Source organism: Varanus komodoensis, unplaced genomic scaffold (genome assembly GCF_004798865.1).
Source record: "Varanus komodoensis strain SLA01 unplaced genomic scaffold, ASM479886v1 scaffold30, whole genome shotgun sequence".
Taxonomy (NCBI): domain Eukaryota; kingdom Metazoa; phylum Chordata; class Lepidosauria; order Squamata; family Varanidae; genus Varanus; species Varanus komodoensis.
In genome coordinates, this window is record NW_025335762.1 from 7,286,680 (window position 1) to 7,312,555 (window position 25,876).

At 47.8% G+C, this 25,876-nt stretch overlaps 2 protein-coding genes across 7 annotated transcripts in view; one reads left to right on the forward strand and one right to left on the reverse strand.

Annotated features, from left to right (window-relative positions):
• Nucleotides 1-259: 259 nt before the first annotated feature.
• Nucleotides 260-8,042, forward strand: BRF2 (BRF2 RNA polymerase III transcription initiation factor subunit). 5 transcript variants are annotated; one of them, XM_044437422.1, is made up of 6 exons: nt 394-563; nt 1,290-1,452; nt 2,083-2,142; nt 3,506-3,827; nt 5,240-5,980; nt 6,409-8,042. In XM_044437422.1, the coding sequence occupies exons 2-5, from the start codon at nt 1,299-1,301 to the stop codon at nt 5,937-5,939; spliced, it is 1,236 nt and encodes a 411-aa protein (XP_044293357.1). In that variant the 5' UTR covers nt 394-563; nt 1,290-1,298; the 3' UTR covers nt 5,940-5,980; nt 6,409-8,042. The 5 variants fall into 5 exon arrangements, with proteins under 5 accessions (XP_044293358.1, XP_044293359.1, XP_044293357.1 ...); XM_044437425.1 differs by having other exon boundaries at nt 7,016-8,042; XM_044437423.1 differs by lacking the exon at nt 394-563 and adding an exon at nt 260-387 and having other exon boundaries at nt 5,240-8,042.
• A 4,258-nt stretch (nt 8,043-12,300) lies between these two features.
• The window catches only part of ADGRA2 (adhesion G protein-coupled receptor A2), a 109,136-nt gene continuing 95,560 nt past the window's right edge, over nt 12,301-25,876 (reverse strand). Inside the window, exons 11-19 of one of the 2 annotated variants that reach the window (XM_044437419.1) lie at nt 25,048-25,209; nt 23,886-24,095; nt 23,351-23,555; nt 22,253-22,461; nt 21,185-21,312; nt 20,562-20,685; nt 17,319-17,467; nt 16,963-17,052; nt 12,301-13,999 (exon numbers count right to left, since the gene is read on the reverse strand). In XM_044437419.1, the coding sequence (XP_044293354.1) occupies nt 12,763-13,999; nt 16,963-17,052; nt 17,319-17,467; nt 20,562-20,685; nt 21,185-21,312; nt 22,253-22,461; nt 23,351-23,555; nt 23,886-24,095; nt 25,048-25,209 (2,514 nt within the window). In that variant the 3' untranslated portion in view covers nt 12,301-12,762. Of the gene's footprint in view, nt 14,000-14,962; nt 15,099-16,962; nt 17,053-17,318; nt 17,468-20,561; nt 20,686-21,184; nt 21,313-22,252; nt 22,462-23,350; nt 23,556-23,885; nt 24,096-25,047; nt 25,210-25,876 lie in introns of those variants that run through there. The other variant, XM_044437420.1, reaches the window with a different exon arrangement.

The window sequence follows — 25,876 nt, forward strand, 5'->3', positions numbered from 1 at the left end:
GGTCAGCCCTTTGTCCGAACGAGCTGAGAATACAGAACGCATAGACTGAGCGAACTCACCCGGAACCTTTCTCTTTCGCTCGCTGTTTCTGCACGGGAGCATTTAGGGATTACGACGGTCAGAGCAAGACAACAGTGGAACCAGCTGCCTGGAATGGCGGTGGGCTCTCCCACACCGGAGACATTCAGAAAGAAACTGGGCAGCCCTCTGAGTGGGATGGTGTGAATTGGTGTCCTGCAACGGCAGGGGGTTGGACTCGATCGCCTTCATGGTCCCTTCCAACTCTTCTATGACCAGCCGATTGCCCTGTTGCTTTGGCAATTGTCCGGAGGAAGTGCGTCCCACGTTGAAAGAGCTCTCCCACGGCTGTTTCCGGTTACTAGAAAGGTGCAGGTGGATGAGGGGAAGAGCGGTTGATATGTGGGTGCAGTGGAGAAAGGGAGACTGCTGGAGGTGTTGGAAGTCGGACATTTTGGCTGTGCAGCGGCTCGGGGATAGCCTTCTACATCGGCCGTTGTTTCTTAGCTGGCAGCTTCCTTCTCGCGTTCTGTTTCCCAGGCGAAGTACGTTGACGCTGTTCAGAGACAGCTTTAGACTGTGGAGGAGTTTGTCTCTTTCTCTGAGCTATTTAAAATGGACGTTTGTGTGGATCGTTTAGTTGATAACTCTCATTGCCTTCAGTAAAGGCTGTAACTGATATAGTATGAGGCAGTGTGGTATAGTAGTTATAGTGCCAGTCAGGTCCCTGCTTTCGAATTCAGGAATTCGGGAGGCTCGGGTGCAAATCGGTCTCATCTGGCCCATCACCTTGAACAGCTCTCTGTCAAATCTTAAGTCACTGGGATGCTGTCAGGATGGAATGGGAGTGGGGAGAGCATTGCGTGCTGCTTTGAGGAAGAACTAGATGTAAATGAAATAGAAAGGCATCATTTTATATGAAGACTACTAAGTCTGTTTCTAAGTTAGGGGCAGTTTTATTTCCATGTTCAAGAAAAAGAAGCACCTGTTAGCATTGTCATCATGTAAACATGTTAGTGAGCCTAGGCAGAGCTTCCCACTGAATATTTGGTAGTGCTTGATTCCTAGCCCACCTGCTGCAGAATCCTGGCTGATTTTTGTCATGAGTCACAAATGTTGACAACCTAGTTCACTTGGTTGATCAGCCCTTAAACAAGCTTGCACTCGGTTCATAGGTCACACTTGCAGCCTGTGACCTGGCTGTTAGTAGGTATTTGAAATGAGAGGAGTGTATAGCATGTTCTAGCGATGGACTTGGTTTATGCTTTCAGGCTGCTAAGATGTCAAGCCAGAAGAAGTGCCCAGACTGTGGCTCCTTGGAAATTGTAGAAGACTCTCACTATGCTCAGAATCAACTAGTGTGTGCAGACTGTGGCTGCATTCTGACTGAAGGGCTTCTTACAACCACATTTGCTGATGAAGAGCATTTACAAGGTATGATGGAGAATAGCAATATAGCTCAAAACTCCTGAAGTCTTAAGTGCGGAGCTGTCCTGTGTGGCAGTGGAAGGAGCAAAGTTAAGCAGGACTCTTAAGCATATTTACTTAGAATCAAGACCTATTGAAATCCATGGCGTTCACTTCTGAAAGCATCTCCGATGAAAGCATTTCTGATGCTGTTTGAGTGTTTTCTTGAAAATTTCCTCAAGGAAGGTGATTCCACAATGTTTGTAGGCAACATTTTCCATGGTTGAACTTGGGTGGAATTGTATCACTTCCCTCGAAAAATCAGGGACACCATCTGGCGATGGGCCCAGACCTGGCTTTGTTCTTGGATTCCAGCTTGTGAGAAGATCTCCAGATCTTGGTCTTGGTATTCTGAGAGGAAGGAAAAAGGGAGAGAATAAAGAAATATCTAGAGAACTGAGGTCTTCTCTGTTAGGTCACTAAACAGTGGTATTTTCTTCTGATAACATACTGAGCAGGAGATGGGCACAGAGGTCTTATGATTCAGAAGCATTTTTCAAATATGCTAACCCTGCACCATTCAAGGTTTTATCATTCATGACATTGAGAACTCTGAACAAAATTTCCTTTGTCTGATGTGTACTTGTGTTTATCCAGAAGTGGCATATTCACGCAGTACTGGCCAGAATGAGGAACTGGGCCGCTGTGTGCAGCGTGGTAAGTGTTTCGCTTTACTGCTTAGTATCATTTGTTGCTATTCATGCCTTGTTAAATATGGCAGTTAAATTGCTAACCACTGCATGGTAATCACATAATCCCAATGCTAAAAGATCTGCAGTGGTACCCAGTTGTTTTCCAGATTCAAGTTCAAAGTGTAGTTTTTAATTTTTAATACTCTACAGGGCTTAGGTCTGAGAGGCCACCAACCTCCATATGAGTCTGTTCAGTTATTAAGATCATCAGGATAGGATCTTTTGATTATACCTTTGCTTGTAGAGGCTCCACGCAGAAAAGAGCTTTCATTTATGTTGCTGTCAAACTCTAGAATACACTCAGTTTAGAGGTGTGACTAGTCCGTGTTCTCACATTCAGGAAGGAAGTCAAAATGAATCTTTTAATTTGACTTTTTAAAGTTTTGTTATGGTTTTGTGTGTTTTACTATATTTTTGTTTTATTATGGTTTCCATCCATTTATTTGAAATGTTTGTAAACTGCCTTGGTTGGCTTCCAAAAGACATCCTAGAAATACAGTAGACAAACAGGAACAAACAAAGAACTTGTGGAAATCAATGTGGTTGTCATCCTCAGACGCTGCACTTACTCCCTTTCTAAAAACAAGGGGACTTGACATTTCAAAACTAACACCCTTGCCCCTGTGCAGATTTTCTTCTTCTCTGTTTCAATGCATAGAGCAATTTCCCCCAACAAATAGACCTCAAGATGTTTTGGACTACAATTCCCAGGGTTCCTGACCATTGGCCATACTGGAGTTGAAGTCCAAAACATCCAGAAGGCACCAGTTTGGGAAATATTGGAATGGAGGCCGAACTTGTTTTCTGATCTGATTGAATCTCAACTCAAAACATTTAGGATGCAATCTGAATGCACCAACAGCAAAACAGCCTGCAGCTTCCAGAATTATCTAGGCAGCCATATTGTTTGGGGAATACGGGAAGCTTTAAGGAACGTTTTCTTGTCTAACCATAGGCAGGATTATGTCCATATTGAATAAATGTGGACCTTGCATCTTCAATGGGGTTTATCCTTATAGGTATAGAGCCAATATAAAATAGATGGACCTATTATTACAGCAGTGCTAAAAAGGCAGGGGGGAGCAGGTGGGAAGTCATGGATGACACAAAATGTCTGATGGGGAACAAAACCCCACATTACAGCATAGATGCCAAGTTAGAATAGCAGTACCAGCTGTTGTCTACTGAAGGCTGACTTCTTGCTTGAAGTGATCTTCATGTATAGCTAGATGCATGCAAAAAAAAGGCCTGCCTGCAGATGGAAAATCACTGATAACTGTGTGTATGGAGATGTGGCTTAAATACTGGTGTGGTATTTTCTCCCTCAGGGATCAGGCGTGTCCGGGATCTTTGCAAAGTGCTCCGGCTTCCTTCTTCATTTGAAGATACAGCTGTGTCCTATTACCAACAGGCAATGAAATGCCCCTGCTTTAGTTTGGTTAGCTTGGAAAAGAAAGAGATAATAGTGGGTTGTTGTGTCTTTGTGACCTGCCGGCAACACAACTGGCCTCTCACTATGGGTACGGTCTGCATGCTACTGTATGCAAACAAAGAGCTGTTTGCCACAACCTACTTGCGCTTCTTGAAGGAGCTGGCACTGGATGTACCTGCACTTAGCTTGATAAATTTGGTGAAAACACACCTCAACAGGTATGTTGGAGTTCCTTAGCCCTGTCAAAGTGGGTGTGTAATTGCTGCGGAAATATCAAGACTTTTAGGCATGGAACTTAGTTTCCATGGTATCTTGGCCTAGGGACATGATTGTGTTTGGATGAGTAGCTTCCTGAGAACCCTGTAGTTACACCGGGTGTATCTAATTGCCCCATAGCACATACTCTCTGGATAGCTCACAAAGTACAACATTAACATACTAAAAAAGCTGCCAAATCAAAATAAATAAAACATGTCTTTTAGACTGGGAGTCTCAGTTCAAAATCCACCTGTTATTTAAAAGGGAGTGTATGTGGTCTAGTGGTTAGACTGTTGGACCGGGACTTCGAAGATCTGCATTCTAGTCTTCAGCTGACCCAATTTTGGGCTGTTCACTGGCTCTTTGCAAAACTTGGGTCTTGGGGTTTTTGTGATGAAACAGTGTAGAGGAAGTAGACCATATAAATGTAATGACAAATGGTTAAAATGGCCTTGGGTGAACAGAAAGATCTTACAGAGTACCTTGCCTACAGGGTGGGGGACAATAGGATGGCATTCAATGCAGACAAGTGCAAGGTCTTGCACTTGGGGAATAGGAATGGGTGTCATACGTACAGGTTAGGGGACAAGTGGCTGGAGAGCAGCACTTGTGAAAGCGATCTTGGGTTACTGGTCAACTGCAGGCTAAACATGAGTCAGCAGTGTGATGCGGTGGTCAAGAGGGCGAATGCCACCCTTGGTTGCAAAGCCAGAAGTGTGGCTTCTAGATCAAGAGAGGTTTGACTGCCACTCTGTATGACTCTGGTGCGCCCACAACTGGAGTATTGTGTTCAGTTCTGGGCCCCTCATTACAGGAAGGATATAGCCAGGTTAGAGTCAGTGCAGCGTAGGGCCACAAGGATGGTGGCCGGATTGCAGGGAAAGCCATATGAGGTGCGACTGGGAGAACTGGGTCTTTTCAGCTTGGAGAAGAGGAGACTCCAGGGGGATCTGTTGGCAACATGTACATATGTGAGGGGGTGTCACATGGAGGTGGGTAGAGACCTGTTCTCCCCTTGTCAGCCATGCCCAAATTCCATATCTTCTTGTTACCAAATTCCGTATCTTCTCAAATCCTGGTTATTATCATGAAGATGTGAGAATTATTTATTGCACAAAGTACAAACAAAATTTAAAGAGGGTACTAACCTGAAAGAAGTTTAAGCCTAGGTTTACCAGTAGGCAACATACAGCTCTGGCTGTGTGATGCTGTTAAGGGAAGCCTGTGCAGCTTAAATACCAGCCTGCCCTTCACGCATGCCAGAAATGGAGCTGTCTGTCTACTTTCCTAGAATGCTGTAGTTTCTTCATAGCATCTCTTCTGCTACTTGGCAAAAGCCATCTATGTAAGTGCCATGTTGTTCTCATTCCAGCTTCAAGCTTTTCCAGATGTCATCCAACATCCCAAACAAGTTTGTGGAGGACAAAGAGCAGCTCTTGGCAAGGACAGTCCAGATGGTGGAGCTTGCTAGTGAGACATGGCTGGTGACTGGCCGGCACCCCATTCCCATCATAACAGCAGCAGCCTTCCTGGCCTGGCAGTCCTTGCGCCCAATTGATCGCCTCACTTGTTCCCTTTCCCAGTTCTGTAAACTTGCTGGAGTGGACACACCACGGCCAGCCCACCAGAGGCTGAAGGAGATGCTTCAAATCCTCCTTCAGATGGCTTCTCAGCTGAGCTGGTTGCAAGTGCTCCAGGTGAACAGGAAGAACGTAGCCAAGTACATTGGCGACTTGCTGCGTCATCGTCGTGTGCTCCTGCGGGCTGCATTCCGTGTTGTGGATACCATTGAAAGCTGCAGTCCTGAAAGCTCAGCCGCAGCACCACTGCAGCGTATCGAAGGGGGGGTTACAGCAACAGGAGAGATGCCGAAGTGTGGCAGTGAGCGGGCACCCTTGCTCCCACCTTGTGTTCTGAACCCCAAAAAGAAGCTCCGAACTGCCGATCCAGGTCCTGAGAGTTCTGCTATTACTGGGGATGAGCCTATTCTAGACAGTGAGATAGAGCAGTATATCCGAACCCCGGAAGAAACAGAAAGGATCAGCAGAGCTCAAGCCTGCCTACAACACTGACTTGGAAGCGATTCAGCACTATGTGACCCCCAGTGGCACAGGTCTGGTCCCTCATGTTTGTGGTTCATAGTTCCCCAGCTGTCCCATCCAAGGTGGGGATAGGCAGCCAGTGGCTTTCCAGACATGCCTGGACTGCAGCCCTGATCACCCCTAGTCAGCCTAGCCCTCCAGAGGAGGACAGGAGTTGCAATCTGAGAAAATTTGAAAGACCATGGGTTGCCCACCTCTTTTGGCTGATCCTCTTCTGTCCTAGATGATCTTCAGATAGCACTGCCCTCTGCCACTCATAGCCAGAAGGGCCTGTTAGAACAAAACAATAGCCTCCTCTTAGAACGTTAACTGCAGAAACCCTCAATGTGCATCAGTGCCAGTAAAGGTGGATTGAAACCTAATGTGCCTCTATCACATTTCCAGTCCTTGGTGGGGAGTTTGTTACTGGAACAATTTGCATTTCATTCTTGTTTTGCAGAGTAGCAGCCTGCCTATGTTCAAAGGGCTTCGTTTCCTTTTGTAATGGACTGTCCAGCTGTAGAATTTGTTCATGTTGCCACAGAGGCTCTCAAGCCCCTCAGGCATGGTCCCTTCCCACACTGCTTTGGTGACATTGGAAGAGAATTGTTTATGTGATGGGTATGATTAACTGTAATATGCCCAGACTCACCTTTGCCTGGAGCCCAGCGACACTGCTGTTGGAAGTAACTTCATCAGTCAGCCTGAAAATGATTATTTTCCTTGGGTTCTTTCCAGTATGGACGGAGCCAGGCTGCAGTGACTGCTTTGCCATTTAGGGCAATATATGAATGGGATAAAAGTAGCAGGTTAGTGCAAATATCTTGGATGAGAAGCAGCTGCCTATTCAACCTTAGCCACCAACTTTTGCTTCATGATGTCCTTGTTGCACCTGCGTCTCTGTGGGGCAAAGGAACCAGAAATGTGGTGGGCAAGAAGTAGGCCAAGTGGAACAAGTTACAGCTTTTGGAGGGAGTGTCTTGAGAACCTCATGTTATCTCTGAGAGGATAGGTGTGGAAAACCTCTGTTTGAGCACACTACAGAACCATGTTTCTGCACACTACAGAACTGTGAGGAACCCATGGCATCCAAAGACTGAATACATTGGCTTCTGCACATCATACTAAGAGAGTAAGACAGATGAGTCAGTCCATTAACTCTCTGATGGTGCTGTTTACATCCACACACACAATTTTGTGGAACAAGCTTTCTAAGTCATATGGAGATGATAGAATTGATTTGCTTGATTACTTGAATTCGTGCTGGACACAAACTGATGAACTGCTATGCTTCATTACTGCCAGACTTGAGAAAAACCCGACGTTATGACTGACTGGTTATGGTGTGTGTGTAGGTTGTCAGAGCACTGGAAGAACAGGAATGCAATTGCTAACTTATTGGATGTTGCAAATCTTTAATATATTAAACAAGAAACATCTGCTAGAAACAGTTCATTTATATAAAATGCAACCCCACCCAACCCTATTAAACCCTTTCTTTGGCACAGTTGTCTCTCAAAGAGCTCTCTGTTTTTGATATGTTATTTGCTCATAATGTAAACAGATGAAAGAAAGGTAACAATACAAAGCTTTTCTGATAATAGTGTTTCAGTGTAGCAAGCATATATAACAAGTTTAGCATTGCCGATATCATGTGGATTGTAGTATCAACATATAAATGATTTAGGCTTTATTAAATATAATACATGTAAAACCAAGGATTTTTCATAGAAATGGGAAAGGAGGAGGAAAGATTGTTACGCTAGAGAGAGGGAGGCACTTGTCAAACTACTGCAGTTGCAAAAACAGGTGATGGAGTAGGAGGATCCGCTTTTGGAAGGTGCAGGGATCGAGAAGGATTAAGTGCTTTATAACCCTTTAATGGCTACAACTCTCCATGCCTGCTCTCAGAGCTGCTATGGATGCTAGTGTAGGCCTATGGCTCTGTCTGCATGACTTGCGACAGCAGACCATGCAGATCAATCCTTGAAGTTCTTCGGAGGTAGGTTTTGTACAGGCAAGGAGACTGCTACTGCTGGCAAGTCAACATATGGAAGTTTGCCTTCTCGCCTGTGTTCAGAGTATTCTATGTTTTCTCTACCCACTGAATGTCATACACTGGATTTTTAATGAGTATGGGGCAGTAAAAGTAAAGAAAAAATTAGACGTGGAAGAAAGTCTTGCATAGTATTTACATAACGAGTATATAATTCTTATTTGTAGTACAGTCTTTCCTCCATCCAAGACTATACTTTTGAAAGTGAGATCTCTCACTTTTCTAGCCAGCACTCAACCAGAAATGATTGTTCAGAAGAACAGTCTGTGCATTCTGCTGCTGCAATTACTGTAGTGATTGTGCTTTTTTGGTGTCAGGTCAAGACCTTTTTACTTGTCCATACTTTTAATGTTTAATTTTAACTATGTTTTTATGCTCAGTTTGTGGATCCTTTGTATTATTTGGGTATCTATGTATTTATGGGATTTGAATTGTAAGCCGTCCTGAGACTCACTGGGTATTGGACGGGGTAAAAAATACCCAAATAAAATAAAATAAATGTCCTACTAGCAGCTGTTTCTTCAGACTTGTAAGTAAGACTGCAAATGTCACTGTGAAAAAATTACTAGCATTGAAGTAGTAGGTTCATTAAAGATAATGTTAAAAATGGCTTCACATACTAAGTGGACTGTTAGAGGGAGGACAGAAAACCTGTCAGCCTTTGGAAGCTGAGTACCTCCTCACATTCACGTTGGAATGCACACCTAACAAAGAGGAAAAACCACAGCAGGGTTAATTCTGCATCTCTTTTGTATAGGCTCTTGCACTGTTCCTGTTCAAGAGGATCCTTTGAGCCGATTGCATAAAGAAAGGCATGTTGCTTTTCTGAAACAGGAAGAAGGAACTCCCACTTATGCTTAGCTATAGAAGCTGCCCTACAACAGTCTGCAAGGAGCAATGTTCCAGTGTGTGATGCACAGAGTCTGCAATGAAGAATGTAGGTGATGGTGCTGTAAGTTGTAAGTGTTGGTGCTATAGTGTTGATTTTCCACAGCATCATCAATTTCACACAACCTGTGGAGTAGCTGGTGCCAAACTCCCTTAATTTTCCAGGGCTCCTTTTCACTTTGCTGCTTCAAGAAAAAAGGCCAATTCTGCAGCCTTCTCAGTCATTGGTGCTGACAGCAGTCTCATCTGGATGTGATTTTGGTTCATGCATGTGAAGAGAAAGCCCATGCATTTTCTTTCTCTAAACAATGGAGGATCTATGCCAGCACTATGTGGTCTAGAGTTATAGTGAGATTCTTTGTTTTATTTTGCAAAAATCTGGGTGTGATGTTTATACAATCCAAATGTTTTGCCAATTGCCTTTGACCCCCACCCCCCGTTCCCCACTTTTTTAATTTAGCTAGTATGTGAGCCTGTTTGCACAATGCATTCAGTAGGATTTAAAGTATTAATATACCATTTCTAGCTCTTGTCCCCTGCATCCCCTGGAATCATGTAGCATTCTCCAAGAATGTGGACATTGAGATATGGATTCATAAATAGGGGGAGCAAAGCCAGGAGACAAGAATGTTCTTTCCCAAGATGTAAACTTGCAGCCATGACTAGATTAAGGGCAGGTGCCTGTCTCTGAACACATTGGGTCCTTGCAGATGAACGGACAGAATATTGCCATAAACAAAACCTTCACCCATTACCTCATGCAGACAAGTAAGCAATGCTTTTCATATCTCTTTGCATAGTGCATGCCACTTATTTTTACTATTGGTCATTTTTCTTATAGCTGATACAAGAAATCATAGTTCAATGATGTTAAAGTATGGCTTTGATATTGATTTAACCCCATAGGGCTAAATATTGTCTCTGAAGAGACAGCTAAGCTAAACAACTCTGTGTGTGTCTATGACAGAGTGATCCCTTCCTGTCTACTTCCATTCTGAGGGCCTTTGTCACTCAGTGACATATTCACTGCCCATCTGGCTCTGGTCAGATTTTGAAACTGCATAACCAAGAGAAGAGATGAAGCAGAAAGGTCAAGCTCGTGCCACTAATGAGCTGCACATCTGGTGTGACTTCAGGCTGGTCGTGTCCACTTTGACCTTCTACTTTGTAGAGTTTTTTAACACGTAAACCCTAACTCCATTCCAGGCGCAGGAAAGCAGCTCAGTGAATGCAACCGGTTACCTGCTTGTACCCTGCAGTGTGATACTAAGAGCAGTTGCATCTGAGTTATGCTGCATCAGAGACTCTAGAAGCTAACTGAGAGGAATTTTAAAAAAACCCTGCAATATATTTGCAGTTCCTTTAAGGAGTCAGAATCCCTTGGCAGTGTACTACAAATCATTCATCCATTTAATGTCCATTCTATCTACTTTCTACCCTAGTTAGCCTTCAACCTTTTCAGAGATTAGGCACACCTTTAAACCTAATCTATGACAACAGGGCCATTTTTAAATATTGTTTGAGCCCTGTGTCCATTTTGCTATCTTTAAGGTGACCAGGTGCAAAAGAAAATAGCAGGGCTGCTGATGAATGGTGGGAGGAGATACGGTTTTGTTTGAGGGGAAGAATTGCTGCTTTTGTAACTAGCTGCCCTAATTTCACCTTTTCCAATATGATCTTGATGAAAAGAAACCATGACAAAAAAATAATGAGGGTAGCACTGGTGGAACCCACCCTAGGCCAAGGTGTGACATACCAGTTCAAGACTGGTAATTTTTCCCTGTCTTCTGAAATCACAAAAAAAAAAAAAAAAAAAAAAAAATCACAGACTTAGGGACCTGAGGTGAAATAGTCTGGGGAATAATACATTCTTACAACCTGAGTTCTTCCTTGGCCTTGCAAAAGGGAATAATAAGAAGAGGATCTCCAGTTTCTTCTTATTTTAAGACTTGGCAAGGAGTGAGTCCTTTGAGAAAGGACCAAGGAATCACTCAGCTGTCGCCAGCTCCTTTCTGATGCGGCAAACTCAACATGAGTTTGATCAAGTGGCTGTTTAACAGCTTGGAGAAAAGAGGGGGTGCCTTTTCATGACCGTCATATGAAAGGAAGAAAATATTCCAAAGGGGCTTCATGCTGCGGTACGTGCCCCCCAATCCTTAAAGGATCTGTTGATGTTGTGCCTCCAAGGCTTCTTTTTCAGAGATAGTGATTCTAAAACTGTTACATGAATGACTTCTTTTTCTTCTCTTCAGGCTTCTAAATATATTTTCTTGGTATGATCTGGCTTTCTGGTCCTCATTGTTCATGGTGGGTTGAATGTAGCATCTGCCTTTCATAAATGGAAGGTTTCTGGGCCAATTGTCTCTGCCCAAATTTCAGAGGCCGCCTAGTTGCCTGCTACCCAGTGCACACTCCATAGCTCTCCCCAGTCATCAGGTTCCCGTGAGTAGCGTTTTCAGAAGGCTGCTGTGGGCTGGAGAGGAAATCCATTTCCAACATTCGTCTAGCTTTTCTGTTCACACAGTAGGCCAAGTAGGCCATGAATGCCATAGCAGCAGCAACTGCCTTCAATATTAGGCCTAACATCATCACTGGTATCTGAACTGTGCCTTTTCAGTCTGCAGGGAACTCCTATTACTGAATGTTGCTCAAATATAGAACCAAATCCCACTGTTGAGAAAAGTAAATATCAAGGAAAATGGCTCCCAGCTTCCGCTGCCTTATCAGGGAACATTGGCATAAAATGAAGCCAGCTGTGCCACAGCCTTGTAGAGGGCTCCTTGGGGCTGTGGCTTTGCTCATTCTCCATCTGAGGGGCACGGGGATTTGGGGAGAAATCTCACCTGAGGCCTCTGAGCTAGAGGCCATCGCCTGATGGGCCAAATTTGGCCCGCAAGCAAGAGACTCCCCATCCTTGGTTTAAAGGGATGTTTGCATGTTCCTGTGTACAATAGAACAAAACAAAACAATACAATACAGGAGTCTACACCAAAAGGCCAAAGTGGTGCAGCTTGGGCACAGGCAAAGTAGGCCATAGTTAACCAGGGAAGAGTAGTACGGAAGGAGGATGCAGCAGCACCATGGACAGGATGCCTCTGCTGGACCAGCTTCAGCTCTCTTAGCAAATGGAATTTGCTTCTGTTTTTGAGGCACTGCTTCACAGCAGTGCCCACATAACCAGCTGGGCTCATTTGTCGCATCAAAACTGAGCCCAAAATAGCTGTGTGCACGGGTGTAAGCGAAGTCTGAGGGGAGCCCTCATTGAGCAGGCATGGACTGCTTAATGGCAATGTGTTCAGGCACTTCCACTGGATAGCAACCCAGCTTATACATGCATAGCAACACTAGACATTTCAGCTTATACATACCACCTTCCTTGGTATGTTATACAAAAGTTAACTAGGATCTAAGTGACATGCAGAAGAGAGATAGCATACGATTGCAATTGCTCCAGGTTGCTTGAGAACAAATGATTGTCTTTCACTTTAAAATTAGCACCTCAGGATGGTGGTGCACTTTGCTCATTCCAGGGACTGGGAGAGAGAGAGAGAGAGAGAGAGGTTCCCTGGGAAAAGGAAGCGCCAAGACACCAGTTGCATTGAATACCAGGATCAGGAAGGAGACTACGGCTCCTACAACACGGGACATGGGTGTTTCCCCCACCATCTAGTGCCTGGCAAGCATTCCCTCGACGGAAGGCAGGCAAGCTGGCCAGGAGCATGGGTGCTCCAGCCACTGCCCCCGAAGCCCACATGTAGTGCATAATGGCCGCCTCTGCAGCTTGCTCTGGCAGGCCGGGGCAGCCAGATGCCCACGCCTCTCAGCTGCTGGCTTGGGGGACTGGAGGTTCTGGCCCTTTGCCCCTCCACTCTACACTGTCGTCTCACTCTTCCAGAGGCCTGTTTTCATGCCAGCTGTGCTGTCAGCACTGGAGAGGTTGATGTCGTACTTGCTACCCTTGAGGCCCCCGTTCTGATTGGTCGCATTGAGCGGAAAGGACCGCCTCTTAGTCTCTTTCTCTGCCACGGCATTGGCTTGGTGCTTGAGGTTGTCTCGGCTGGCACTCCTCCGCTGGGCGGTCTGGCCAAAGTCCAGTGCCTGCTGGTTGCCACTGCCGTCACTCAGGTCGGACTGTGTCAAGGCTGACTCCAGGCTCGGCAGCCCGCCCAGGCGGCGATTGTTCAACGGGCTGTTCCGGCTGCTTTGGTAGCTCTCCGAATGGCTGTTGTGGAGGCTCCCACTCTCGCTGGTGGGGTGCTCCAGGGAAAGCCCTCCCCGCAGCGCCTTCAAGCGGTGGTGCTTCCCTTCCCGGTACTGCTTAGTCCTGCTCTTGTGATGCCTGCTGCGCCCATGCAGGTTGTTGGCATACCTGGTTGTGGGGGTGCTCTTGCTGTTGGAAGGCTCCACATCCTCATAGCCGGGGGCCTGCGGAGGGTTGGCGTCCGCTTGGCCAAGGGCTAACTGAAGGTTGTTCAGTTTGCAGGGCCCTGGGACTGAACTGGTGCTGCTGGGAGACGAGGACGACTTGATGGACTGAGCCACCTCGGGGCTGCACCCAATGAAGACTTGCGAGCCGTCTTCCACCCCCACCCCGGGGTGTGCGTAGGCTTGCATGGGCAAAGCATTCCTGTATGATGGGCAGCAGGCAAACCAAGAGCTCTGCACATCTCTGCGCCGGGCACAGTGGTAGATGAAGATGAACAGCCCCAGTGCCCCGGCTGTGACTCCATAAAGGCAGCTGAAGATGACCTTCAGGAGGAGCCAGTCCTGGGATACTGCCAGGGCCCCAAAGGTCCACAGAGTGATATAGAGGAAATGTGTGATCAGAAGGGCCCAGAACTGCACCTCGAGGGAGTAGACACCATCAGCGTCAGCAGCATGTGGGCTGGGATTCAGTGTGACTGAGATCGAGCCAGAGTCGGTCAAGAGGTTGCTGCTGCCACTCAGGTGCGGCCGTGTCTCCAGGGGCTTGGGCATCTCTTTGGGGTCCTTGGCTTGGCACTGCAAGCTGATTCCGGCACACAGGAAGTAAATCCAGGTGACCAGCAAAATGAATGCTGTGGGCACATAGAAGGCCCCAATGCTTGGCCGACAAGCCAACCAGCAGCTGCGTGAGGGACAGAGAATAGAAAAGAACTTGTTCAGCAAAGCTATCGCTCCAGTCCACTCCAAGTACATGGTAGTGATGGAGCCTGAGCCCCAAAACACAAAAACCCTTTGTGTTGAAACCAAATAAGGAAGGTGCTGGAAGCAGTTCTTTGCTTTGCAGCATGGCAGCTTCTTAGTTGTTTTATTTTTTAAAAACCTTATGAAATAAATATCAGGAGGGGCAGGTGGGCCAACGAGCAGCAAGTGAGCTGGGCATCTTGCTGCCAGGTGCATCACGCTGGAAACTGCAGGTAGGGCCCATCATGATTAAGAAGGGCAAAGTTCTGCACGTTCCACTAAGAACACGCACGGGAGCTCACGCCCAACCCCTCCAACTAACACTCTGAGCGGGGCTGGTTATAACAGTGGTGCTGATTTTAGCACACCTCTGCACAGTCCAGATTGCAGTAGTGATAAAACTGGAAGTGCACTCAGGACACCCCCATCCCCATCCACACCTGCAGGTCTAGGGGCGGACTCAAGATGGCAATGGAGCAACAGCTTCTCCGATGGGCTCCTTCTGACATTTTATTTGTTTTGCCTATTTTTACAATTCGCCTAGCTACATATTTTAATGTTTATACAGCTTTATTTTGAAAGTAAGTTTCCTGCAGAGATACTGCATAATGGAACCGTAAGTTCCCAAAATATTTTACAAGCTTCAGTTGAGCTATGCCGACACCGAAGCAACGGGGAAGAGCAAGAGCAAGAAACCCAACGGGACAAGCCTAGGCCTTCGTACTCTATCCAAACTCATTTGTCATGCAGTCAGCAACTCAAAACTGATGACTACATGACAAATGAGAAGACCACGAGTAATAATAACAACGAAACGAATCCTTTTTACTCTACCGCTACCTCTAACATTTATGATATACTGAATTGGGATTTAGAAACAGAAATTGAAAAGCAACAATCATTAGAGCTGTCCTCTACTTTGCATGAGGAATCCAATCGTCTGATTGAACTGCAGGGCTAGTGTCGCAGAAGTATATGAAGGGGGTTGCAACTCTGCATGATGGCTTGCTGTGGATCAGAGTCAATGAACTTCTTTCAGCCTGAGAGCAAATTACATTTCAGAAAAGCTTTCAGGGAGCATGTTTCAGTTATGGTATGGCTCAAGTCAAAACAGTATATTCTATGCTTTAAGCACTTATTGCCAGCAACCGAGCCTTTAGAGAGGCATTTCGATCTTTCAGAATGGTGTGCATGTACGTGTGTGTGTGTGTACACACACACTCACACACAGGGAAGCCATCTAATGATTAGTGACTGCAGGAAATGGGGTGGGACTGGGGGAGAAGAGTGTTGCCATCTGGAGAAACATTCCAGAGGTCTAGACTGGGATCCCAAGAGAGCTGGATTCTGGACTTTAGGTCCCCGAGAAGAAAAGCAACTACCCACAAAACCAATTCTTCCTGAATTAAAGCTTTCCCTCCAGCAAGCGCTAATCTAGGGTAGACTCAAAGCAAAAAGGGGAAGGAGGACAGCACACTTTCTTTCATCAAAACACAGGCACACATCCATATGTGCACATGGTGGCAACAAAACAGAATCCTATATGGACCTCCTGTATGAGCTTTTCCCCCTTCCAGTTTCTGTCCAAAGGTAGTAATTATGTTGCATTTCAAAATGAAAACTGTTATGTGTTTCTTTCAAGCTCTAAGAGCCGCTTGCAACTGAAACGTACAATAAAATGTGCATCATAATATCCCACAATATTAATGAGACGTTGATTCATTGTTGGAGCCATTTTATTCCTGGTGTGCTACAGTAAGACTCTCTCTGGTGTGTTACTGTAATGCTATTCTAGCATTTCCAAAAAGACTACAAAAGGAAGGGACTGGGGGACATGATACAGGTTTATGCAGTTAGTCCTGGTCTGGACAAAGTGGACAGAAGTAAGTTGTGTTCCCCCTTCTCACCACACTAGACTGAGAAGGCATCCAAGAGAATTGTTTGGCAGTGTCATCAGGAGAGATGAAATAAAACCTTTCTTCACACCCTGCACAATTCATGTATGGGATTCACTGCCACAGTATGATGGTGAAAGCCACTAGATAAGGTGGAATTTTAAAACTGGAATGAATGGGAGAATGTGGCTCTAAGCCTCAGTGGCTAAAGGAAGTCTTCACATGCAGAGAAAATGCCATTTTGGAGGGCTTTCCCACTTTGGTTTGCCACGTCGGAGGCAACTTGATTGCACACAACAAAGCACTCTGGTCCAGGCACTGGCAATTCCAGCGTAATGGCCCTCAGTGCTACTTTTATAGGAGAAAGGCAGAATATAAATCAGCACATAAATATTAGTGGAACAAATGGTATGACCTGGTATGAGGCAGAGTCCTTGTATTGCTTATTACAATTAATTAATGGAGTGATTGTCTGGTGACTATACTATTTATTTATGTAAATATTTCTGGCTACCATTCAAGACAGAAGCCCTCCCAAGTAGGTTTATAGCAATAAAAAGCACATCACCATGCTAATAGCTATGGTAGTGCTTGGTTGTATATCTAATCCCAAAGGGTGGCTAATGACTCCTGCTTGAATGGTTGGTCAGAGGCTGGTGTCCCAGGTTCTCGTTCTTGCCCATGCCCAGCAGTGGGGATCATTGCCAGCCCTTGGAGCTTCTTGGCCTTGCTCTCCTCCCTGGCAATGCTGCTCATTTACCTGCCTTCTCCAAGCAGGCAAGTAGGGAGAAGAGCAAGACGGAGCGCACATCATCTTCCCTCTGGGAGGCGGTGCAGATTGGGCCCGGACAAGGGGGCCAGCAAATGTTCAGCACGGATAAGGTCCAGGAGAAGGCGGCCTAAGAGCTTCAATCCCAAGTGCCTCCATCCCCACGAGCCACACTGGCATCATCCATGCTCATAAAAGGCCTCCTGAAATACAGCACTTCTGCAAATCGAGATTACTTACTAGGAGTTGTAATCCCCATAGTTGTGGATATTGACTGCAGCTGTAATACCACAGATGATTAGAGGGATGCCACCAGCAATCAGATAGAATCTGAAACCACAAAGAAAACTACTGTTGTAGTTTCATACCCAGGATATGGGAATGATTTCAGAAAGCACCGCGTGGCACAGAGCCCAGTACGGAAATACTCTGTCCTCCCCAGTTGTGACAAGCAATCTGCCATTTGAGGTACAAGAGCTCGGTCCTGCACTTGACTCTACAGCTTTTGCCTGCAGACCGTTGGCCAGGCCAACCTCCCCCTTGCCCTTGAGACCTACACTCCCTCCTATCGAGGCTGAGCATTGCTTCTTCCCTACCGTAGCATCGGGCGTGGGGCTGGCTGGGGGGCTTCCCCGTCCTGCTGCTGCTGCGGTGCTTTCCACGTGGCCTCCTTGTAGAGCACTCGCGCCATCACCGCCATCCACAGAAAAGTCGACAAGGTTGAATAGTGGAGAATGATGCCAACCTATGGGGTGAACGGGGAAGCAGAAATGTTGGAGGGCCTAATTACCTCCCAGGAGCCACTGAACTAAAGATAATATTTCCACCACCAAGGTTGTAGGTCTAGGAATGCCCTCTGAAAGCATCACAGGATGTTGCCAACTTTTGAGGGTCGAGCGAGTTCAGTGAACTTCAGTGTTTCCTAAATATATATCTCAAAATATCTAAACTTCTTACACAACCTTACATCTCCTAAAAAAATATAAGGAACACTTAGCTGATATTCAGAAGTATAAATCATGAGCAAGAATGTGGGCCCTTCGTATGAAGGAGAAACATGGTGACAGAGCACTTTTAGTGAAGATCTCTGCACTAGCAATTTGAACAAAGGAGAAAGACCAAGGGGGCAAAGTTTAGTGCACATCTGAGATCCAATATCAGTGTATAGGATGAGATGAAACCAATTGATGGGCTGTTGAATACAGGTGCTGATCCATGTTCTTTCACTGAGTTTGGCCCAATTTCCATTGGTTCTGGTTCAGTTTATAAGCAATATTGTCACATCCTCTTATTTGTGATGAAAGCTGGTGTTTTATACCAAAGTGCTTCAGAGTTCAAAATCATTTATACTAACTCATAACATTTTTGTATCTGTAACAGTGATGAACTAAATGTGCTACCAGTGGTCATTTTGCAAGTGCTGTGTCACACGCAGCACACTGCCCATGTAATGGCTGAGCAGTGCTTCTGAGCAGGGAGCCTGCGGCCCTGAGCGGCAACTTGCATCTTCTTCAGCCAGCTTTGCCCATGGTGTGAGATAATAGGACCTGTTGTCCAGGAATGTCCTTTCTCGAAAAATCCCCACCCATCATGGAATCCTTTTCTCCTTAGAGTCACTTGCCATGGCATGTTGCTTATCCTTGTTCTGCGTTTATTAAAATTGGCTTTCCTAAAATTCAGGGAATGTGTTTGGCTACATTTGGCTTTTGCATCCTTTGGAATCAAGAATTCAAGTATGACATGGTCATTTCCCCCAAGAGTTCCCATAGCTGCCACTTTGTCCGGTAGGTCTTCCCTTTGGTTAGTATCAAGTCAAGGACAGCTGTTCCTCTTCTTCCTTCTTTGACTTTCTGTTGGAGGAAGTTATCAGCAACACACGTTAGAAATCTCTTGGAGGGGCTGTGTTTGTGTCTCCCAACAGATATTGGAGAAATGGAAATCCCTCGTAACAATGACATGATGCTTCCTTGGAACACTGGCAATTTGCTTTTCCAAAATGGTGTCTTCTCCTTGACTGGTGGTCAGTACTGAGGAAGGTTCAGTGGGACACAACAGCCTGCCTCCCCGTAGAGGATCAAGACCACCCTCTGGTGACCAAGGCAACCTTGGTTCAGTCAGCTCCTCATCCTGTTTGAGGGGAACTACATCTGGCTCCTCACTGGATCTGGGGAGAATCCTGCATCAGGACATCCAAACTCTTCACCTGATGGCGTGGAGGTTCTGTCCCTACGGCACATACATTCTCCTCTCCATGTGCAGCTGAACTCCAGCCTAGAAGCAGCTCTGAAACTGGCTGGTCACCACTAGGAGGCAAAGTAAGTCTTTTTGACCTTTGCAGATACTCTGGCTTTGACCCCACAACTACTCAACACAACAAATTCTTCTCTGTCTGGTCACCTTATTTCAAGTGCAGATTAAAGGGATCATCCATCAAAGTCAACCTAGTGGCCATCTCCTTCTACAATGAGCTTTTTCACACCAGATGAATAGGCATTTCCTGAAGGGACTAAAAAACCATCCTCCCACCTTCTTGAAGAATAACACCACCTTGGAGGTCGAGGGTTGTCCTGCATACCCTATCAGGAAAGCCATTTGAGCCTCTGGCGATAGTTGACCACCTACTGTCATTGAAGGCAGCATTCTTGGTGGCAATCATGTCCACTTGTGAACTTTGTACCCTGCAGATAGATCCTCTATACCCCGTCTTCCATTGTGACAAGACAGAACTGCACCGGGATCCCTCATTGCTGCTGTAAGCTTGCTAGTTGCCCGTAGGTGTGATGCATGGAAACCACAAGGACTAAAGGCAGGCTGTTTACCTGTAACTATCATTCTTCAAGTGGTCATGTGTGCATTCACACAAACCACCCACCTACCCCACTGGCTGCCGTGAGCAACATAGCTATCTGTGTTTCTCCTTCCAGTTTTTTCCCCTTCCTTAATGTGGATATGGTACTACTTCACCAAATGTGGAGTTGGTACAGCTGGTCTTCCAGTACCACCCTTATGCCACTGCTTGCTAATGTGGGATGGTATTGCTTCACTGCTTGGGGATTGGTGTTACTGACCCTTGTTGGAACTGGGCAAAATGGCAGGAGCCCCTTCCTGTTATATGGAGGCTGCAGGGAAGAGGCTTCCACCAAAATGCTCTTAGCTATGTATTCCATCTTCCTGACAATAGGTTCCATGCAGGCACAGAGCTCATAGGTGTGAATGCCCAGATGGTCACTCAAAGAACGACAATTACAGGTAAGCAACTTGCCTTTCTTTGAATTCGTTCAAACTTTGAAAGATCTTTTGGGTGTGGAAACTGTGGCTGTCCCATCTTGGAGAGCAGCTTTTATCATTCCTGACTACTGGTTACACTGACTGAGCATGATAAGAGTCAAACTCCAACAACCCCTGGAAGGCTGCGAGTTCCTCACTAAGGACAAGATTGCCAAGGGTAACGTGTGAATGTATGTGTGTGTAGGGGGTGGGGGGGGGTGTCCGCAAACAGAAAGGCTTTTGCTGGACTCTGGCTGTCCAGAGTGGCCTGGCAAAGTCTCCTTTTAATTCTATGGGACAGGGTGTCCCACAGAAACAAGACTAGGTCTTGACATACTACTCCTCCCATGGGTCATCTTATCCCAGATTACAAAAGGAACACCACCAGTTCTGCCAAGGGCTTGAAGCTGCCTTCAGCAGCCAGCATGGTGGTGCGTCCCATGCGCATAATGCCAGCTCACTGCTGGCAAACACGATGGCTGTATCCAAATGAGCATGGAGAAACCCATCAACGGTGTCCCATAGGCAACGCTACAGGCCCAGGCCGACCTGAGCCTCTTCACTGTACTCACTGCCTGGCAGATGGCAACATAGTTGGTGAGGGTGATGCCGCCCGCAAACACGGCAGACGTCATGGCAATGTGAAAGCAGAGATTGAGCAGCATGTGCCAGCACTTCCGTGAGATGTGGATGGTGCTGAAAAAGAGACCCGAGAGAGGAACATGGGTAAGGGAGTTGGGGAGGGGCTGCAGCTTTGCAACTTGATGGTCCCCCACTTCTTTCCCTGGTATCTCCAGGTAGCAGATGGTAATAAAGGACCTTGGACTGCCGCTGCCAGTCAGAACAGACAATATGGGGTGGACAATAGTCTGACCAGATGTTCTGATGGATAGTTCTGACTAAGGTCCTTACAACATTTTCAATATTTGAACAGGTGATGGATAGACATCCCCCTTCAAATGGAAGTTGGGATGTCTGATCTTTTGTTGAAGCCTATACAGAATTGCTAGAAAGTTCCATGCATTTGTATTCATTAATATGTATACAGATACAAATTATGTGCATCTTAAAAGAGAACAGGTAAACCAGTTTGGCAGCTGCTGGCAGTGCTGCTCTGGGGACCTTTTCCTGCATTTCCCTGGAGGCATCCAGAGGCACAGCACTGGGGGGACGTTCTGTAGAGATGCTCACTCACCTGTGGTTGACGATGTACGTGATGATGGTGGCAAACAGGCCCAGGAGGAGGAGGGCAGTGCAGCTGTAAATGACAGGATGCAGGACCTCAGCTGGGCTCTGCGACTCGTGGGGGAAGGTGCTTAGCTCCTGTGTTGGAGAACAACAGTTCAGTGGAGCATGATGCCAAGTGGGCAGGTCAGAAATTAAGGCAGATGGGTGGCATTAAAGGCATGTCATGTTCTGCTTTCAGTGGAGGTCAAGACACTGGCAACACCCTTACTGGAGTGAAGCTCTTAAAACCACGAAGGAGCAGTGATTCCAAAAAGGGCAGGTCAAGAGCCAGACACATGGGTTGGAGGTTCCTCGGGAACAAGAAACACTTCGCTCTGTCAGTGGAAGGACTTGGTCAGTGAAGCTCAGTGCCTCATGGGAAGGACAAATTCTGGGCCGGGGTTCTGGTGAGAAAATGCAGTGCTGGCCAGGTTTCTTTCTGGAGGGGAGTGCTGGTGGGACCCTCGGGCAAGATGCATGGGAAGTTTCCGAGCGTCTCTCCTACCCAGAGGACAGGCAAGTGGGCAAGGTGGTGCCACGACCTGCTCGAGACCATGTGTGGGTGGCGGCAAGCACAGAGGGAAAGGGGAGGACGGGAAGGGGCAGAGCTCCTTGCAGAGCCAGCTGCACGCGGCGGGGGTGCTCAGCCGAGGGTCCTGACTGGGCCTCCTCCTTGTGAGCTTGCTCTCCTGGGCGCAGCTTTCCTTGAAGCAGTGCTGGGTAGCTGTGGGCTCTTTAACTTCCCTGCAATGCCCGGGAGTGCCTGATGAAGCGTCGCTCAGGAGCCTTGCAGGACAGTTAACGGGGTGGGTTGGAGCTCACAGCTGCTTACCGCCCAGCACCATGGTGGGTGCCTCAGGCAGGTGCCAGGCACGGGACACCCACATTTTCCTGACGAAACAGCTCAGGACAGAGGGGCTATGGCTAACGGCAATCCAGTGGCGAAGCTGCCTGTCCGAAAAGGCCTGGGAGTGCTTGCAGCAGCTCCCCTCACTCCCGTGCCGGGTCTCCCCTGCAGCCCCACGATGCCGCTTACCATCAGCACGGCAACGTTGCTGAGGTGCTGGCAGCTCACGGTGCTCATGTTGGGCTCCAGCACAATCAGCTGGCAGCCTTTCGTTTTCCAGCCCCCGTAGCCAGCCAGAACGTCAAAGTCCCAGTAGGCGGCTGTGTGGTCCGTGCCCTTGTCCAGATGCCTCAGGGAGATGATGACGGGCTCACTGAGGTTGCTGATGCCACAGTTGTCTGGGGAGGTGAGAGAGAGAGGCTTCAGAAAGCGCCCAAGCAATCAGTCACGGCTGCCTGCTGCCCCGAGACGGCTGATGCACTGGCCAAAGGGGCAGGCTCGGGTGGGGAGAGCCGTGCTCCAGCTCCCGCTCAGCCAGGAAGCACGTGGGGTGGCTGTGGGTCAGTTGCTGACACCCAGTCCCGCTTACTCATAGGCAGACCACCATGTATTCCACCTCGGGCTCTTTGGAGGAACGGCAGGGTATAAGCATAACAAACATACAGCCTGATGAAGTGCCTCAGTAAGATGTTCTGGACAGGACCCAGGAACACTCCAAGCTGCTCTGCACGGGCTCAGAGTAGGCGTCCATTTTGCCCAGTGTTGCGAGCTCTGGTGGGCAGCAGCTCCCAAGGCCCCAGGGATGGAGCGTGGTCCTTTCTCACCCCCTGCAGCCCGATCCTTAGATTTGGAGATGCTAAGCACTGAACCTGGGACTGTCCACGTGCAATGCAAGGGGCCCATCTGGAGAGCTGTGGTACCTGCTGCAGGGAGCTGCCAGGCACAAGTTGCTCCACAGGGGAGCAGGGGAATGTTGCAAGCATATTATGGTGGAACTCCTTGGCCGGTTTTAAAACAGGGCCAGGCTGTCCCGATGCTGTGTGTTTTCCTTTGCACCATTTCCCAGGTGTGAGGTCCCATCTGCCTTCCCACCCCACAGGCCCCACTGCGATCCATGCTTGGAGAATGAGTTCTTTATTGTACAGGATGCTGCAGGGCAATCCATCCTGCCTCTTTTTCTAGGCATGAACCCTTAACTCATGCTGTGAGGCAGAGTGCCTGGGCTGGAGCACCTGGAGAATGGCTGCTTTCCCCGCCCACTCCCTGCGGCTTCTGCGGGGTCCTTACGTGTGCCTGCATAGATCACTGGCGTGGCCACGCTGCGGCGCTTGCCGTCATCGGCGAGGTGCGATGAGTTTCCGGTGCTGCAGAAGAGCTTGCCATTACGGAACACCAGGAGCTGGAGCTTGCACTTGGCGGGCTGGGGCTGGGGAGGCGCCAGTGGGGAGAAGAGCCCAGGAGGCAGCTGGATGGAGGCCAGAGCGATACTGTTCTGATGGGACAGGGGACAAAGGGGTCAGTGTGATGCGGCGCACCTAAGCCAGGCCTGCCCTATCCCACCCAGGGCAGAAGCAGTGAGGAACTGCCTTCTACCAGGCCAGGATACTACTCCTGCGAGTAAAGGTCCGGTCCTCCCCGATCTGGCATCCTCCAGATGTCTTGGACACCACCAGCCAACATGGCCAACGAGAGCTGTATCCAACGCATCTAGACCGTGCCATGTCGGGGAAGACGATGAGGCTGCTCCAGCCCTGTTCTGCTCCCCTACCCTGCCAAAATGGCTGACCAGGTCCTTTCCGTCCTTCCCCGTCACCCACCTCACCTTGATGTGGAAGCTGGACAGGGAGATGTTGGGTCGGCCCGTGGTACAGCGGAACTTCAGTTGCTGGTCTGCCAGGGACTCCGAGTACCGCTCTTGCCGCGGGGGCCGCCCACCCAGCAGGGCCTCACGCTTCTGGAAGGCTGTGCAGCTCAGGCCCACGTAGCTGTCTGGCTTGATCAGGTAGGCCTCGAAGGCAATGTTCCTGGAGTTCTGCCAGAGCAAAGCCATGACTTTTGTAAGGACAGACATGCCTCCTGGGGGAAGCGCACAGCTGCCCGACAGCTCGACTATCACACACTCTTTGGGTCGCCTCCTGTGCATTGAATCCGCAGCGCAATTTCTGTCTCAACCTGGCAATGCTTCCTATTCAAGTATCGCTTATTCCTCAGCAGGGCTGGCCTTCAGCAAGGCATGCGACTTGGCAAGGAACCCCAAAGTGCCTGCCTTAACCTCCTTGCAGTTGTGTGTGAATGCAGCTTCCCAACATGTCTCCAGACTAAACCTATGTTGGCCCCTCCAAGACTTTATGGAAAATTCAGAATTTCCCAGCTGTTAATGACCATTAAGCCCACGAAGGGGGAAGCAGCTGGGCTGGGGCCTGTTGCCAGCACCCTTGCCAAGATGACTGCTTCTGTCTATCAGATGTCTTCTTCTAAAACAAAGAGTCACCGAATCTTGCAGCATGGGCTAAAACATATGAAGTTTTAAAGCATACACAGATGTTAAACAACTAAAATGTTGTCCCAGGACAGAGCCCTGGGGGAACCCGCTTGTCACTGGTCACCATCCTGATGATTTCCCACTAATTGTTACCCTTTGCTTTTGGTCAGTCAACCATGCCCTAATCCATTGGATAGTGCACTGGTCTATCCCAAAATCCCTCAATTTCTCAACTGGGATATCACGGGCACTTTGTCAAAGGCCTTGCTGAAATCCAGGTAAACCACATCCACCATGTCCCCTTCATCTAGGCACCTTGAAACCTTGTCATAGAATTCCGCAAGGTTTTCTTCACCTGTGCCTCTTCACTTGGATGCCCACCACCTCTCTCCTCTAGACTTCATCCTTCCAGCTTGACCTGCAGCCCCTTCCACCTGAGGCTCTTGCTCTCTGTAACCCAGTCTCCTCCAGCCCTCTGTGCCAGGAGAACCTGGATCCCTACCACAGACATGTGCTGAGAGTTGGTGCTGAGGGTGTAGCCAGCAATCTTCTCCAGAGAGTGAACGATGCTGGTACAAGCCTTGTCCTCGATCTGAGCCATCCACAGGATATGATCCTCTACCAACATCATGTTGCTGGCCATCTCTATGATGACATCGGTGAGCTAGGAGAAGACAGACAGGTTGGGGTGCAAGGCATTGCTGGGAAAAATTCAGCAGGGCAGGCAAGCATTTACTGCAATGCAAAGCATGTGCTAGGCACCACCCAGAACATGCTACTGGCCAACTGTCCACATGAGCCTGAGAAGATGAGTACAAAGAGAGAAGAGTGAATCTGCTTGTGTGAACCCCTCACTGGCCGGCTGGACATCTGAGTAGGAGCCCTCCTGGGAATGCGTAGACTTTTTCAGGTGTTGTAGGCACTACATGTCTCTCCGAAATCACTTATTTTGAGGTACATGCATTGGCTCTCAACTGCTTCATGTGCTTGGCTTTTAAACCCCAAACAGCCTGGCTCCTGATTGCCTTCTCCCTCTGTGCTGTGGGTTCAGATGGAGGCCTGTCCCAGGTTCCTTCTTCTGGGCAGTATCAAGTTGACCTTAGGACCGTATTGGTAGTGGCCAGATGCTGAGACTCTCTTCTCATACAGGTTCATGAAGCTTCTCCCTCACCATCTTTTCAGAGGAAGGTTAAATCTCCCCCAAGAGAGCTTTTGACTGTCAATCTATCATTTTTGTGTGATCTTCTAATCTGGAACTTCTTTCCAACATCATCGAACACCTGTTTTATTTTCTTTAAGAATGCTATTCAACATCATTTTACAGCTGTGTA